The sequence below is a fragment of the Hemiscyllium ocellatum genome, chromosome 9 (genome assembly GCF_020745735.1).
Source record: "Hemiscyllium ocellatum isolate sHemOce1 chromosome 9, sHemOce1.pat.X.cur, whole genome shotgun sequence".
Lineage (NCBI taxonomy): Eukaryota > Metazoa > Chordata > Chondrichthyes > Orectolobiformes > Hemiscylliidae > Hemiscyllium > Hemiscyllium ocellatum.
This window is the reverse complement of record NC_083409.1, coordinates 73,015,452-73,031,142: the sequence shown is the minus strand read 5'-3', so window position 1 is coordinate 73,031,142 and position 15,691 is coordinate 73,015,452. Positions and strand designations below refer to the sequence as shown.

The following is a 15,691-nucleotide window of genomic DNA, read 5'->3' as shown; positions in this document are numbered from 1 at the left end:
GATTTTGTGTGGCATGAATTTTACTTGCTACTTTTCAGCCCAAACCTGGCATTTTCCAGGTCTTGTTGTATTTGGAGATACACTGCTTCACTGTCTGGGGAGCCAAGAATGGTGCTGAAAATTGTGCAGTCGTCATCATCATTTGTTTAATTGTCCACCTGCATTCATGATTGGATGTGGCAGTACTGCAAAGTTTAGATTGATCTATTGGTTGTGGGACTGCTTAGCTCTGTTTATCAATTACTGTTTATGCTGTTTGGCACGCAAATAGTCCTATTTGGTAACTTCACCAGGTTGACACCTCATTTTTAGATATTGCATTTGGCATGCCTTTCTGCACTCTTTCTTGAACTGAGATTAATCCTTTGACTTGATGGTAATGGCAGAGTTGGGTATATGCCAGGCCACGAGGTTACAGATCGTGATTCTGCTGCAGCTGATGGCCCATGGTGTCTCATAACTGCCTAATATGGAGTTCTTCAATGAGTTCAGTCTATTAAACCATAAGAAATAGAAACAGGACTAGGCTGTTTGCCGCTGCAAATGTGTTGCTGGTCAAAGCACAGCAGGCCAGGCAGCATCTCAGGAATAGAGAATTCGACGTTTCGAGCATAAGCCCTTCATCAGGAATCATGCCCCCTTGAACCTACTCCATCATTCATTAGGATCATGGCTGAGCCAACATTGCTCATATCCACTTTTCTGTATTTTCACCATAACCCTTGATTCCCATACTGATCAGTAGTGCTGCTGCCATGCCATTCATGGTGGACATAGAATGTACTCTCAATGAGTGAGTTCAGTGCCCTTGCTACACTTAGTGCATCCTCTAAGTGGTGTCCAAAGTGGAGGAGAAGTGATTCATCAGCCAAGGTGTGCAGTACGTAGTAATTAGGAGGAAGTTACCACACGGTGCTATGACACTTTGTGGTGTCCAAAGTCATTGTTAAGGACTCCAAGAGCAACTTTAGCAAACCAACTTGGTTTTTTTGATCATCGGCAATAGTTCTATGATCATCATTAGACTTTTAATTCCAGGTTTTTCCATCTGTTCTAATGGGATTCGAACCTAGCTCACTAGAATATTGCTTGGGTTTCTGGATTAATAGTCTCACGATAATACCACAGGGCCATCACCTCCCCAATATAATGTGGTCACATGTACTCTTTGTTTCCATATCTAAATTAAGAAGTCAGTGTTTATGTCAGAGTGCTTTGTAATGCAAAACAATGTACATCATTTCCTGTGTAATTGAAATCACATTGATGATATAATTTAAAATAAAAATCATTAATTCAATAGCTGAAAAACCAAATTACCCAGGACTAAGAGGTTATTTATTGATAGTTTAGATTTTGCTTTACAATTACATGCAAATTCAAATTAACAAAAAAAAATCCAAGGTGCTTAATGGATTTCGACAATAAAAATATATTGATAGCATTAAGCCTCCACCAGAAATACGCATATCAGACAGATTGTTAAGTAATAAAAAGTAACATAGGAATAAAAAGTAACATAGGAGTAGACTAGTTGGCATATCAAGCATGCTCTGCCATTCAGTTCAATCATGGCTGATCATCTGCTGCAGTGCCATTTTCCCACACTATCCCAAAATTCTTTACCTCATTGGTATTTAGAAAGCTGTCAATCTCCATTCTAAATATTTAGTCTGAGCTTCCATGGCCTGTAGGGTAGAGAGTTCCAAAGATTCACAACCCTATAAGTAAATAAAAAACCTTACCTTGGTCCAAAGTGGCTCTCCCATCAATTTTGAATAGTTTCCTATGATTCTAACTTCCTAACGCGAGGAAACCTCTTGCCTACAGCCACCCTTTGATCCGTTTAAGTGTTTTATAGTTTTTAGTGAGTCTGGTTTTATTCTTTTGAAACTCTAGAGAATGCAGGCTCCGTTTACCCAGTCATTCTAGGGTAGTTTTGTCATCTCAGGGATAGCTCATTGCACTTTCTCTATGACAATAATTTCCTTCTTAAGGTAAAAAGACCAAAATTGCACACAATTCTTCAGGTGTGATGTAACCAAATTCCAATACAATTGAAGCAAGAATCCTGTATTCAAATCCCCCTGCAAGAAATATTAGTGTACCGTTAACCTGTCTAATTACATGCTCTATCTGTTTAGTCCTCTTCAGTGACTTATTGACAAAGACATTCAGGTCCGTTTGTACTTTTTGACCTCTTACTATTTGCGAATTACTCTGCAAATCTTCCTATCAAAGTAGATAGTGTCACATTTGTTTACATTGTTATGGACCAGACCAAATCCCCTGAAAGCATGTCACGGAAATAGCCTAGACCCTAACTTTTTCTTATTTTAAAGGCAAGTGCCAGGTACTGCATTCTAAATGCAATTTGATTGGTCAAACTTTCAGGCTTGAAGCAAAACACACTTTATTCATACACTATAGCTAAAATGCAGACAAAATTTTAAAAAAAGATTGGCTTAATGGTAACTCTTGAAATACTTAAGCTACTCATTAACTGTTCCAATATAGTAATATCTTACAAGCACATCCTTGGTAAAGAAAAATTCATTACAATAGATTGTCTCACATGCAGTTCTAGCAGCAAGAAGAGAACCCAAGCTTCTATTTGTAGCAAAGAGAGAGAGAGAGAGAGAGGAGATGTAGTTGCTTTTAAACCCCTACAGCTACAGCTAGACTAAAAATTGGGGTTCTGTGGAAGCTTGAACCCACCATTCAGGCTGCTTCTGTTGTTCCAGGGTTTTAAATAAAACCCGAGGCCTCACAACCTGTTTACTTTATTGGCTTGGAGCAGACTGTTTGTGACCTCTGCCTCGACTCCTCTCCTCAAAACCAGAGAAAAATGCACCTCTTAAAGAGGTAGTATCATCACAACATTATACTTCATCTGAAGTGTTCTTGCTCACTGTCCGCGTTCTCTTAAAGCCATTTTACACTTCCCTCAAACTGTATGTTCCCACTTAACCTTGTATCATCCATGAATTTGGAAATATTATATATTTGGTCCCCATCTCCAAATGATGATTGTGTATTGTGAATAACTGGGTACTGATCTTTGCGAGACCCCACTAGTCACAGCTTGCAAATGAGTGAATGATTTTGTTTATTAAACCAATTACCTTTTATGAATCCAGTTAATAACATCCTCATACACATAACAGGTTAGTCAAACACAACTTGCCATTCACAAATCCATGCTGACAAAACCCCACATTGACCTACACTATAGGTCATTTGTTTTTCGAGTGTTCATTTATCACATTCTTTATGATAGATTCTCGCATTTTACTGATGCAATTTTCCATTTTTCACCCTTCGTCTATTCTTAAGTAGTGGAGTGACATTTGCAATCATCTGATCTGCAGGAACCATTTCAGAATCTATAGAGTTTTAGAAGGTCGTCATCAGTACGTCTACTGATTGCATAGCTACTTCTTTCAATGTTATGAGATGTTGACTGTCAGGTCCAGGACTCATCAACCACTAATTTCTCCAACACAACCTTCAATTTCTCATTCTCTTTAGTCAGTTGGATCTGGGAGACTTTTGTATATCTCTCAATGAAGACGGACACAAAGTAATCATTTAACTTCACTGCCATTTCTCTATTCCCCATTATAAATTATCCTGACTATAATTGGAGCACAATCTTAGTTGAATATTTCCTTTTCAGATACTTATAGAAACTTTTGCAGTCTGATTATGTTTTTTTGCTAGTTACTTTTACCTTCTATGTTCCCTTTACCATTTTCTATTATTCACCTTTGCCATGTACTAAAAATCAATCCAACCTTTGGGTTTTTGACTATTTTTGGTGATTTCACACAACTCTGTTAGAAAAAGAATTGTTTATCTTAATTTGCTTTCTTTGCTGAGTTTGCTGACAGTCATAGAGATGTACAGCACAGAAACAGACCCTTCTGTCCAACTTGTTCATGCCGACCAGATATCCCAACCCAATCTAGTCCCACCTGCCAGCACCCGGCCTATATCCCTCCAAACCCTTCCTATTCATATACCTATCCAAATGCCTTTTAAATGTTGAGTTGTACCAGCATCAACCACTTCCTCTGACAGCTGTGAATCCTTTCTCAACCTTTTCAAATTTCACAATATCCTTATAATAGGAAGGAGACCAGAATTGCACGCAGTATTCCAACAGTGGTCTAACCAATGTCCTGTACAGCCGCAATATGACCTCCCAACTCCTGTACTCAATACGCTGACCAATAAAGGAAAGCATACCCAACGCTGCCTTCACTATCCTGTCTACCTGCGACTCCACTTTCAAGGAGCTATGAACCTGCACTCCAAGGTCTCTTCATTCAGCAACACTCCCTGGGACCTTGCCATTAAGTGTATAAGTCTAGCTAGGGTTTGCTTTCCCAAAACACAGCGCCTCACATTTACCTAAACTAAATACCGTCTGCCACTTCTCAACCCATTGAGCCCATCTGATCAAGATCCCGTTGGAATCTGAGGTAATCTGCTTTGCTGTCCACTGCACCTCTGATTTTGGTGTCATCTGCAAACTAATTAACTATACCTCTTATGCTCATATCCAAATCATTTATGTAAATGATTGAAAAATAGTGGACTCCGCACCGATCCTTCTGGTACTCCATTGGTCACAGGTCTCCAGTCTGAAAAACAATCCTCCACTACCACCCTCCGTTTTCTACCTTTGAGACAGTTCTGTATCGAATTGGCTAGTTTCTTGTACTTTGAAAGAGTGTGTAGTTGCAGTGATCTCTGTAACAATTATTTAAAGTCTATCCATTGACAATGTTCCATCATACCCATGAACGTATTATCCTAATTCACATTGACCCATTTGTCCTTAATACCTTCATAATTTCCTTAGCTCAGTCTGGAGCCAGTGGATTATATTGGAAGAATCTCATTTTCAAATATAATGAGAAATTCTGTTATATTATTTCTAAGGTTGTTTCATAGCAAGATTATTAATCCACCCTTTTTGTTACATAATACTACATCTACAATAACTTGTTCTTCAGTTGGTTCGTCAACTCTAGAAAACCACCCCTAACATACTTCATAACTTAATATTCCTCAGTGTTAACGCTCATTAAGGTTTACCCAATCTAAATGGAGATTGAAGTCATAAGTTATTACTGGAATACCAATGCTTTTCTAATCTCTTTTTAATACTATGCCCCATACTACCATTATGGTTTGGTGGCCTAAGAACAATTTCCACCAATATTTGCTGCCCTTTGTTTCTTAGCTCCACTGAAACAGATTCTGCATTTAGCTTTTCAATTTGGAGATCCTCCCTTAGTAATATGTTGGTTCAGTCCTGTTTTTGCAGTGTAATATCACCTTTTCCTTTTTTGCTTGCTCTTTACAAGTGTTGAATATCTTTGAATATTCACTTCTCAGTTTTGGCCATCTTGTGGCTGTTTCTGTGATGACAAGTAGACCCATTTATTTCCATTAGTTTAAGTCATCTACCTTATTCTTAGTACTTTGTGTTTTCAGATGAAGTGCTCTTCACTTTGTCTCTTTAGCATTATTCTGCATCCAAAGTTCAGTTGATGCTTACCTTAATGTTGCTGTTCTTCTAATTTCGTTTGCTAGTTTTCTACTTTCTATTCTGAAAAATGTGTTGCTGGAAAAGCGCAGCAGGTCAGGCAGCATCCAAGGAGCAGGAGAATCGACCCTTCGGGCATAAGCCCTTCTTCAGGAATTCTACTTTCTATTACTGGGTTTATTTCTTTCCAACTAGCTAACCCCTAGCTAGTTTAAACCCTCCTCAACACCACTAGGGGAAATTACCTGCAAGAATATCAGTCTCAATCCAGTTAAGGTATAACTTGTCCAGATTGTTCAGATCCCGGCTGTCCAGAAATGGTCCCGATGCATCACAAATCTGATGTTCTCCCTCCTGTATCAATTCTCCAGCCCCATGTTCAAACAACACCCCCATTCTTATGTTTGCTAACAGAAGGCACTATGAGTAATCCTGTGAAATTACTGCTCTTGAAACCTTGCTTAATGACATCTTTCCTAACTCACTGAAATCAGCTTTCAGGACTTTACTGTCACAGAAATGCCTGTCCAATCTCCTGATTATGGAATCTCCTATTACTGTTGCTCTTCCATTCTTTCCTTTCCTCTTGAACCACTGTTGTATGCCTTGAGGAACTTTCTGCTTGCCAGTATCCAAAGCAGAATCCAAAACTGATTAGCAGTAAAATCAACTTAGGGGACTTCTGCATGATCTGCCAGTTCTGTTAAAATTTCTTCTTTGCCTATGTGACCTTAACCTGTAGTGCGACTACCTCCATAAACGTGTAGTTGGTTATACTTCCTACAAATGTGTTCATCTGGAAGACAAGGTACACCTATGAGATAATTCCACTTGGTTGGACTGACTTGCCATACTGTAGCAATAACTTATCACTTTGTCACCTATAAGATTCTCTCACTACAGCAAAGAGTGAGACAATTGATTTTGATTAGATTCCACACAATGTGGAAACAGGCCCTTCAGCCCAACCAGTCCACACCGATCCTCCGAAGAGCAACCCACCCAGACCCACTACCCTCTGACTAATGCACCTATAGCTATGGGCAATTTAGATTAGATTAGATTACTTAGTGTGGAAACAGGCCCTTCGGCCCAACAAGCCCACACCGACACGCCGAAGTGCAGCGCCACCCAGCCCCCTACATTTACCCCGGCCCCTAACACTACGGGTAATTTAGCATGGTCAATTCACCTAACCTGCACGTTTTTGGAGTGTGGGAGGAAACTGGAGCACCCGGAGGAAACCCACACAGACACAGGGAGAATGTGCAAACTCCACACAGAGAGTCGCCTGAGGCAGAAATTGAACCTGGGTCTCTGGCGCTGTGAGGCAGCAGTGCTAACCACTGTGCCACCATGCCGCCCACTTAGTATGGCCAATTCACCTGACCTGCACATCTTTAGACTGTGGGAGGAAACCGGAGCACCGGGAAGAAACCCACGCAGAGACTGGGAGAATGTGCAGACTCCACACAGACAGTTGCCTGAGGCTGGAATCGAACCTGGGACCATGGTGCTGTGAGGCAGTTGCCCGAGGCTGGAATCGAACCTGGGACCCTGGTGCTGTGACACAGCGGTGCTATCCACTGAGCCACCGTGCCACCCATTGATGGAGGGAGAGAAAAGAAAGAACCACTGACTTGCCCTTTTCACTGAACTCTCTACTAAAAAAAACCACTTTATACTCTGTGCATTTAAAGCAGAGCTTAGTGCATTCAAGATGGCCATTATGAAGTCCTTTTTTTATGCTTCCTGGAAAGCAACAGCTCTCAATCCAATCACTGCTGCTTTGATGAAAATGTTGACATTTTGAAACTTCCTGTTCCCCAGCTGACCCTTGCTCTTAACCACGTAAAGTATGTTCGTTACCAGGACTCCTCCCAACCTGTCCCTGCCATGTTGTTTAAAGGAATTATGAAGTGCTGTTGAGTTGGTTGCTAGTTGATTCCTTCTGATGTTTGATGAACTTTTCTAAGTTCTTGGCCAACTCCATATTTGTTTTGAATTGCAAAAGGCTATAGGGAGTGATATGGCAGCAATTACGAGCTAATGTTGATTGCAGGCTTCTGTACCAATCCTATCCAGCCAATTACTACCCTATGTTTCATTGTTACCAGTGATGGAATGTATCATTTAAGTCCAGATAAGTGGTCCATGCATGGTAGTAACCTGTTTATGATGCTGAGTTTGGGTTCTACCGGAGCCACTCAACTCCTGCACACATTGCAGCCTTGGAGCACACATTGCAGCCTTGGAACAAACATGGACAAAAGATGTGATGTCCAAGTGACTGCTGTTGACATCAAAGTGGCATTTAACAGAGGATTAGATCAAGAAGTCACTGAAAATCGGGGTAATCTCTCTAGCTGGGCAGAGTCTTATCTAGCACAAAGGAAGATAGTTGATGGACAGCAATTATGTCCGCATCAGGACATTACTGTAGGACTTCCTAAGGATAGATATTTTCCAATCAACTTGTTCAGAGATGTCATTACTTCTGGAGCAGGTGGGACTCGAACTTGGGCCTTCTGGCTCAGAAGTAAGGACCACAAGAGTTCCTAAGGGCAGAGTTCTACCTTTTAACTACCCTCAGCTGCATCATCAATGACTTAACCTCTAGCTTGAGGTTAGAAGTGGGGTTGTTTGTTGCAGATGGTTGTGTTAGATGTTCAGTTCAATGCATAATTTCCCAACCAGTCTGTACTCGCATGTAGCAAGAGCTGGACAGCATTCAGGCTTGAACTGTTTAGTGAGGAATAACATTCATTCTATACAGTTATCAGGTAATGACTATCTCCAAGAAGAGTGAATCAAACCATCTTTGTAAGATGATCCACTCCAATACCATCCGTGAGCTCTGATCATCAACATTCTGGCGACTTACCATTGACTAGGAGAAAGTGAGGACTGCAGATGCAGGAGATCAGAGTCAAGAGTGTGGTGCTGGAAAAGCACACCTGGTCAGGCAGCATCCAAGGAGCAGAAGAATCGACATTTCGGGCATAAGCCCTTCCTCAGGAATAGTCGATTCTCCTGTTCCTCAGATGCTGCCTGACCGGCTGTGTTTTGCCAGCACCACATTCTTGGGTTATCATTGACTACAACGTAACCTGGATCAGCCATATAAATATGATGGTTGAAGCAGGTGGTCAGAACATGGGAATTTTGTGCTGAGTAACCCTGCCCTCGATTTCTCTAAATCCTTGTACACTATGTACAAGGTGCATGTTAGGAATGTAATAAAATACATGTGCCTGGATGAGTCTGACTGCAACGAGACAAGAAACTTGTCACCAAGCAGAACAAAGCAGCCTGCTGGAGCAACCTATCTATTATCTCAAATGTTCACTCCTTCCATCAACAGTGTTTGGTGGAAACAGTGTGCATAATTTACAAGTTGTGCTGAATAATGCTCAGCTTCCTTCTACAGCCCCATTCATAGGCCAAGCATGTTAAAGCTGATCATTACTGGTTTGAGCATGTGATCAAGATAGAAGATGACCACATCCCCATGGATATGTTATGGATGCAGGTGCCCTGCCAATGGATCAGCAGAGTTTCTAAAGGTGTAGTGCAAGGAGACCCCTGAATGCCCTCCAATCAATCACAATGAGTGGAAGATTCTAACCAAATTGAGACACTAGCTGTGGCCAGAACTTGCCACCATGGTGACAAAGCAAGGAATCTAGCAAAGGATAGCTTCATATATTGCATTTGTGGCAGACTTTACCTTTCTGAATTAACCTATTTGACATTGCCAAATTTCTGAGGCTAAATTTCCATTATTGCCTGCAGATGGAAGGATGTTAATTAACCAGTTCATCGTAATTAGCCTTTTTTAGGCAATCAGAGTTTTTTGAAGAAATAACAAAAAGGATTGATGAGGGCAGAGTGGTGGACGTGACCTATTTGGACTTCAATAAGGTGTTCAACAGGCTCCTCATGGTAGACTGGTTACCAAGGTTAGATCACATGGAAGACAGGGAGAACTAGCCATTTGAATACAGAACTGGCTCGAAGGTAGAAGACAGAGGGTGGTGGAGAAGGGTTGCCTTTTAGACTGGAGGCCTGTGACCAGTAGTGTGCCACAAGGATCAGTACTGGATCCACTGCTTTTCGTCATTTATGTAAATGATTTGGATGTAAACCTAAGAGGTACAGTTAATAAGTTTGCAGATGACACCAAAATTGGAGGTATAGAGGGCAGCGAAGAAGGTTACCACAGAATACATTGGGATCTTGACCAGATCCCAATGGATCTGGGCGGCACGGTGGCACAGTGGTGGGCGGCACGGTGGCACAGTGGTGGGCGGCACGGTGGCACAGTGGTTAGCACTGCTGGCTCACAGCACCAGAGACCCGGGTTCAATTCCCGACTCAGGCGACTGACTGTGTGGAGTTTGCACGTTCTCCCCGTGTCTGCGTGGGTTTCCTCCGGGTGCTCCGGTTTCCTCCCACAGTCACAAAGATGTGCGGGTCAGGTGAATTGACCATGCTAAATTGCCCGTAGTGTTAGGTAAGGGGTAAATGTAGGGGTATGGGTGGGTTGCGCTTCGGCGGGTCGGTGTGGACTTGTTGGGCCGAAAGGCCTGTTTCCACACTGTAAGTAATCTAATGTAAAAAAAAGATGGCCAATGGGCTGAGGAGTGGCAGACGGTGTTTAATTTAGATAAATGCGAGGTGCTGCATTTTGGAAAGGCAAATCAGAGCTGGACATACACACTTAATGGCAAGGTCCTAGGGAGTGTTGCTGAACAAAAACCTTGGAGTGCAGGTTCATAGCTCCTTGAAAGTAGAGTCGCAGGTAGATAGGACGGTGAAGAAGGCGTTTGGTATGCTTTCCTTTATTGGTCAGGGTATTGAGTATGGGAGTTGGGAGGTCACGTTGCAGCTGCACAGGACATTGGTTAGGTCACTTTTGTAATATTGCATGAACTTCTGGTCTCCTTCCTATGGGAAGGATGGTGTGAAACTTGAAAGGGTTCAGAAAAGATTTACAAGGATGTTGCCAGGGTTGGAGGATTTGAGCTATAGGGAGAGGCTGAATAGATTGGGGCTATTTTCCATGGAGTGTGGGAGGCTGAGGGGTGACCTTATCGAGGTTTATAAAATCATGAGGGGCATGGATAGGATAAATAGACAGGTCTTTTCCCTATGGTGGGGGAGTCCAGAACTAGAGGGTATAGGTTTAGGTTGAAAGGGGAAAGATTTAAGGGACAGTGTTTTATGCAGAGGGTGGTGTCTATGGAATAAGCTGCCAGAGGAAGTGGTGGAGGCTGGTACAATTACAGCATTTTAAAAGGCATTTGGATGGGTATATCAGTAGGGAGGTTTAGAGGGATATGAGCCAAGTGCTGGCAAATGAGACTAGATTAGGATATCTGGTCAGCATGGATGAGTTGGACTGAAGGCTCTGTTCACTGCTGTACATCTCTATGACTCTATGACTTGCAGTTATTTAATTGTTCAGTATGAAAATGGAGGACAAAATTCATAATTCGATGTTCCTGAATACAGAGTTGAGGCCTGAGAGCCGAGTACAGTACTTAAGTGAAAAATTAAGTACTGTTCCTTCAGCAAGCATGGGGCTTCACAAAATTACAGCCAGCCTAGGACAGAAATGTGAGCATGAGAGCAGGACATTGTATTGAAATAGCAGACAACTGGAAGGTTTAGGTCATGCTTGCAGACTGAATAGAGGTGCTGTGCAAAGTGGTCATCCAATGTGCATTTGCTGTCCCCATCGTGGAAGAAGCTGCAATTGTGATCACTGGATGCAGTAAACTAGATTGAAACAAGTAGAAGTAAACCTCAGCTTCAGCTGGAAGGAATGTTTGGAGTTTAAAACAGTGATGCAAATAAAGGAGCAATTGTTACATCTTCCGTGGTTGCATGGGAAGATGGTGTGAAGGGCTGAGAGGGGAGGAGAATGAGGTGATGGAAGTAATAGAGGAACAAATCGGTGTGTTACCGATTTCATTGATGGCAGAGTGGACTCCTTGGGCCAAATGGCTTACTTCTGCTCCTGTTTCTTATGCTCTTATGGAGGATATCATCCATGTGGAATACCTGGTGGGGAGCGGACGATGTGCTTGATATTAGCATTGTGCGGAAGGTGGTGTAAGTGGCAGAGGGGACTTGTGGAGTGGAAAATGATGCTGAGGGGAGCCCTTCTGAGGTTCCAATGGGGAGGAGAAAGGCTGAAGACAGAAGTACAGGGAATGGATTGAATACTGCTGAAGGCCCATATCAACTATAGTGGTGTGAATTCTGAGTTGAAGAAAATGAGAAGTGCGTTGGAAGCACCCTATTGTGGAAGCTGGCATCATTGGAACAGATGCAATGGAGATTGAGAAACTAGGAGAATGGAATTCAGTTCTTAGAAGTAGGGTGTGAGGAATAGATGTGGGGATCAGTGGGATTGTACTGAATATTAACAGACAGTCTGCCTGTGGAAATGAGAAGTCAGAAGAATCAGAGATGGACCAGGTGCAAGTGAGACCAAGATGGAAATTGGAAGTGAAATTTATGATTGCTCAGTCTATCAACGGACTGTTTATTTTTCTACACTTTTTGAGAGATGTAACTGAACAAATTGTGCAGTGGCTGTTTGTTTGACAATACCTTGGTTTCTTCAGCATGACGACCAGTGAAATTTTAAATATTTGTATTGTTGTGTTGGTGACCATATTCTAGTGGTGGTTAGTTTTAGAGACAATTATCTAATATTTGAATTAAGAATGAATTAATGAACTCAAATAAATAAGAATTGCATCTTATATTGCTAAACTGGTATAAATGCCAGAAGAAAATATTCTCTATTCAGAAATCAATTGTGTCTTTTGAATAGTGATTTAGCTGCCTTCAGCTGCCTCCATTTCCTGCTGCTTGGTGCAGTGGTTAAGAATGAAAACTCAAGGTACATTGTATTCTGTGAACTGGTGCGTACAGAGCATCACTAGCATGCACTTAGCTCTGATAGTATACTGAAGAATAAATCTTTTCTAGGTGTTTAGCTCTTGCCTTATTTGGAGGAAATGGTGAAACTGGATTTGAGCAGAACTCGACATATTCTGTGTTCAACATTTCCATTACGTTAACTGATGATGGTTACCAACAGTTCTATGAGGTAAAGGTCTTCAGTAGAGATTGTTAATTCATTTATATTCACCTTTAAGAATGTTTCCACAATGTTTTAGTCTCTCTTTGGTGTACAAATTATTAATTACAGCTAAATTACAGTTACATATAAATATAAAAATTAGGAACCAGAGTAGGCCAGACCAGCTCTGCCATTCAGTCAGATCATGGCTGCTCTAATAGTAACCTCATCTGCTTTCCTGCTTAGCCCTGATAATTTTTTTGCCTTTTTTGCTTAACAAGAATATAGCAACTTTTGTCTTAAAGATATTCAAGGGCTCTGGTTTCTTCATCTCTTCAGGAAGATAGTTCTAAAGACTCATCACCCTCTGAAAAAAGTTTTAAATGGTTGACCCCTGATTTTTAGACAGTGACCCCTCAGGATCATTTATGTTACAATCATGTCGCCTCTTACTTTTTGAAACTTTGGCAGATCAGCCTAGCCTGTTCAACCTTTCTTCATAAGCTAACTTAATCATTTCAGGCATTAGGTTGTTAAGCCTTCTCTGAAGTGCCTCCATCACATTTGCATCTTTCCTTAAATAAGACCAATACTGTGCAAATTACTCCAGCTGTGGTCTTACCTGTGCCTTATATATAACTGAAGCATAACCTCCTTCCTTTTGTATTCACTTTCCCACATGATAAATAATTACTAGCAATTAGCATTGCTAATTAGTCACTACAGCTGCATATTAACCTTTTGTGATTCGTGTTCCGAGATTCCTGTACTTCACAGAGCTCTGCAATATCATTTATGACAACCATAAGATATAGATACAGAAGTAGTCCATTTGGCTCACTGTGTGCTTTCCCATTCATTGAGATCATGGATGATCCTCAACTGTACCTTCCTGCCTTTTCCTCATAACCCTTGATTCCCTTAGTGATTTAAATTTCAGCCTTGAATATCCTTAGTAACCCAACCCAACCATCTATAGTAAATCTGCAGATTCAGTGCCCCTGAAGAAAATAAATTTACCTTCATCCCTATCCTGACTGGGTGATCTCATTCTCTGAGATTGAGGTCATAGAATCTCCCACAAACTGAAACAACCTATCGTGTTGAGCCCCCTAAGAATTTTGATGTTTCAATAGGCTCTGATATCATTCTTCACTCAAATGAGTACTAACCCAGCATACCCGATCTCTCCTTGTAAGAGTAACTCTCTATACCCAGTAACAACCAAGTGAATGTTCTCTATACTGCATCACTAAATCATTCCTCAGAAAAAGAGATCAAAACTGTTCACAGTATTCTAGGTGTGATCTAATTAATATGTTGGTTTTAGCATGATTTTGCTATGTCTATAGACTCCATTCCTTTGAGATAAAGGCAAAATACCTGTTCAATTCATTTTCCATTCCCTTATTTTCCATTATTAATTTTACAGTCTATATATACGATTATGACATATTATACATCCTTGCATCCATAATGCATTCTAAGTCAGGATATAATTTATTCAATTATATATTTTCTTTTATATTTATATATTTTGTTAACCTTACTTAACTGTGGTTTGCTTGGATTTGCAGAAGGCTTTCAATAACGTCCCACATGAGAGATTAAAGCGTATGGGTTAGAGGTTGTCTACTGAAATTCATTGAGAACTCATGAGCGGCCAGGAAGCAAACAGATTTTTTTCTGAGTGGCAGGCAGTAACTCGTGGGGTACCACAGTGATCTATGCTTGGACCCCAGCTATTTACAATATATATTAATGATTGAGATGAGGAAACTGTATCTCCAAGTTTGACTATGACAGAAAGCTGGGTAGGAGAGCAGGCTGTGAGAAGGATGCAAAGAGGCTACTTCATGATTTGAACAAGTTAAGTGAGTGGACATATATATGGCAGATGCAAGATTAATGTGGATAAATGTGAGGTTATCCACATTGGTAGCAAAAATAGATAGGTTTTATCTGGTGATAGATTGAGAAAGGGAGAGGTGCAATGACACGAGGTGTTCTCTTATATCAATCGCTGAAAGTAAGCTCACAGATGCAACAAGTTGTGAAAAAGGCAAATGTTATGTTGGCCTTTAAAGCAAGAGGATTCAAGTACAGAGAGAAAGAAACTGATACCACAGTAAACCTGCACAGTTACTGCCTTTGCTGTTTGAATTCACTGAATATCAGAGTGCGTCTGGGCAAATGATCAAACAGTGAAATTCACAACTGATCTTGGAGGAACTGTTTGGGCCAAGTCACAGCACAGAAACAGATAAATGAATTGTTTTAAGTGTGGCCTATAGGAAGTCTGCAGTAGTGAGTAGAGTGAGTTCTTTCTTGATTATATGTTTTTGAGATAAGTCTCTTGATCAGACTTAAAATGTAAGTAATAACTATTTACTTAACCTGGACCAGTATTTTGGAGAGGAATATGACTGTTGTTTTCTGGGTCTGTAGATTGTGAAGGAGCAAAAATGGCCTTTAGTGGAGTGATATGCGCTTCTTGTCAGATGTGGGAGTTTAAGGAGAGTTTGCGGGTTACTGCGGGGTGTATCTGCAATAAATGTTGTTGGTTGTGAATCCTATCAGATCGAATGGATCGGTTGGAAAGACAGTTAGAGGGAATGTGGAATTTGCAACAGCAACGGTATGTGATGGATAGCAGTTATAGGAAGGGGATAAAGTCTCAGATACACTCACATCGATAGGTTAACTCCAGGAAAGGTAGGCAGTAGTGCAGGAATCTTCTGTGGCTATCCCCATTTTAAACAAGTTTGCTGTTTAGGAAAATGTAGGGGGTGATCGATTCATGTAGGAAGTAGCACGGGGAACGTAGCATGAACAGCCAAGTTTCTGGTATTGAGACTTGGTACGTCAGGTTCCAAGAGATCAATTGTGTTAGGGGGTTCTGTAGTTCGAGGTACAGACAGACTTTTATGTGGCCAGTAGCAAAAAATCTGAATAGTGTGTTGCTTCCCTGGTGCCAGGATCAAGGATGTCTCAGAGAGGGTGCAGAATATTCTCAAGGGGACAAGGGG

General features: G+C 41.2%; 1 protein-coding gene across 1 annotated transcript in view; it reads left to right on the top strand.

Annotated features, from left to right (window-relative positions):
- Positions 1–15,691, top strand: part of nrd1a (nardilysin a (N-arginine dibasic convertase)) — a 107,746-nt gene that overhangs the window by 39,711 nt on the left and 52,344 nt on the right. Inside the window, exon 12 of the mRNA XM_060830451.1 lies at positions 12,569–12,689. Within this exon, the coding sequence (XP_060686434.1) occupies positions 12,569–12,689 (121 nt within the window). The remainder of the gene's footprint in view (positions 1–12,568; positions 12,690–15,691) is intronic.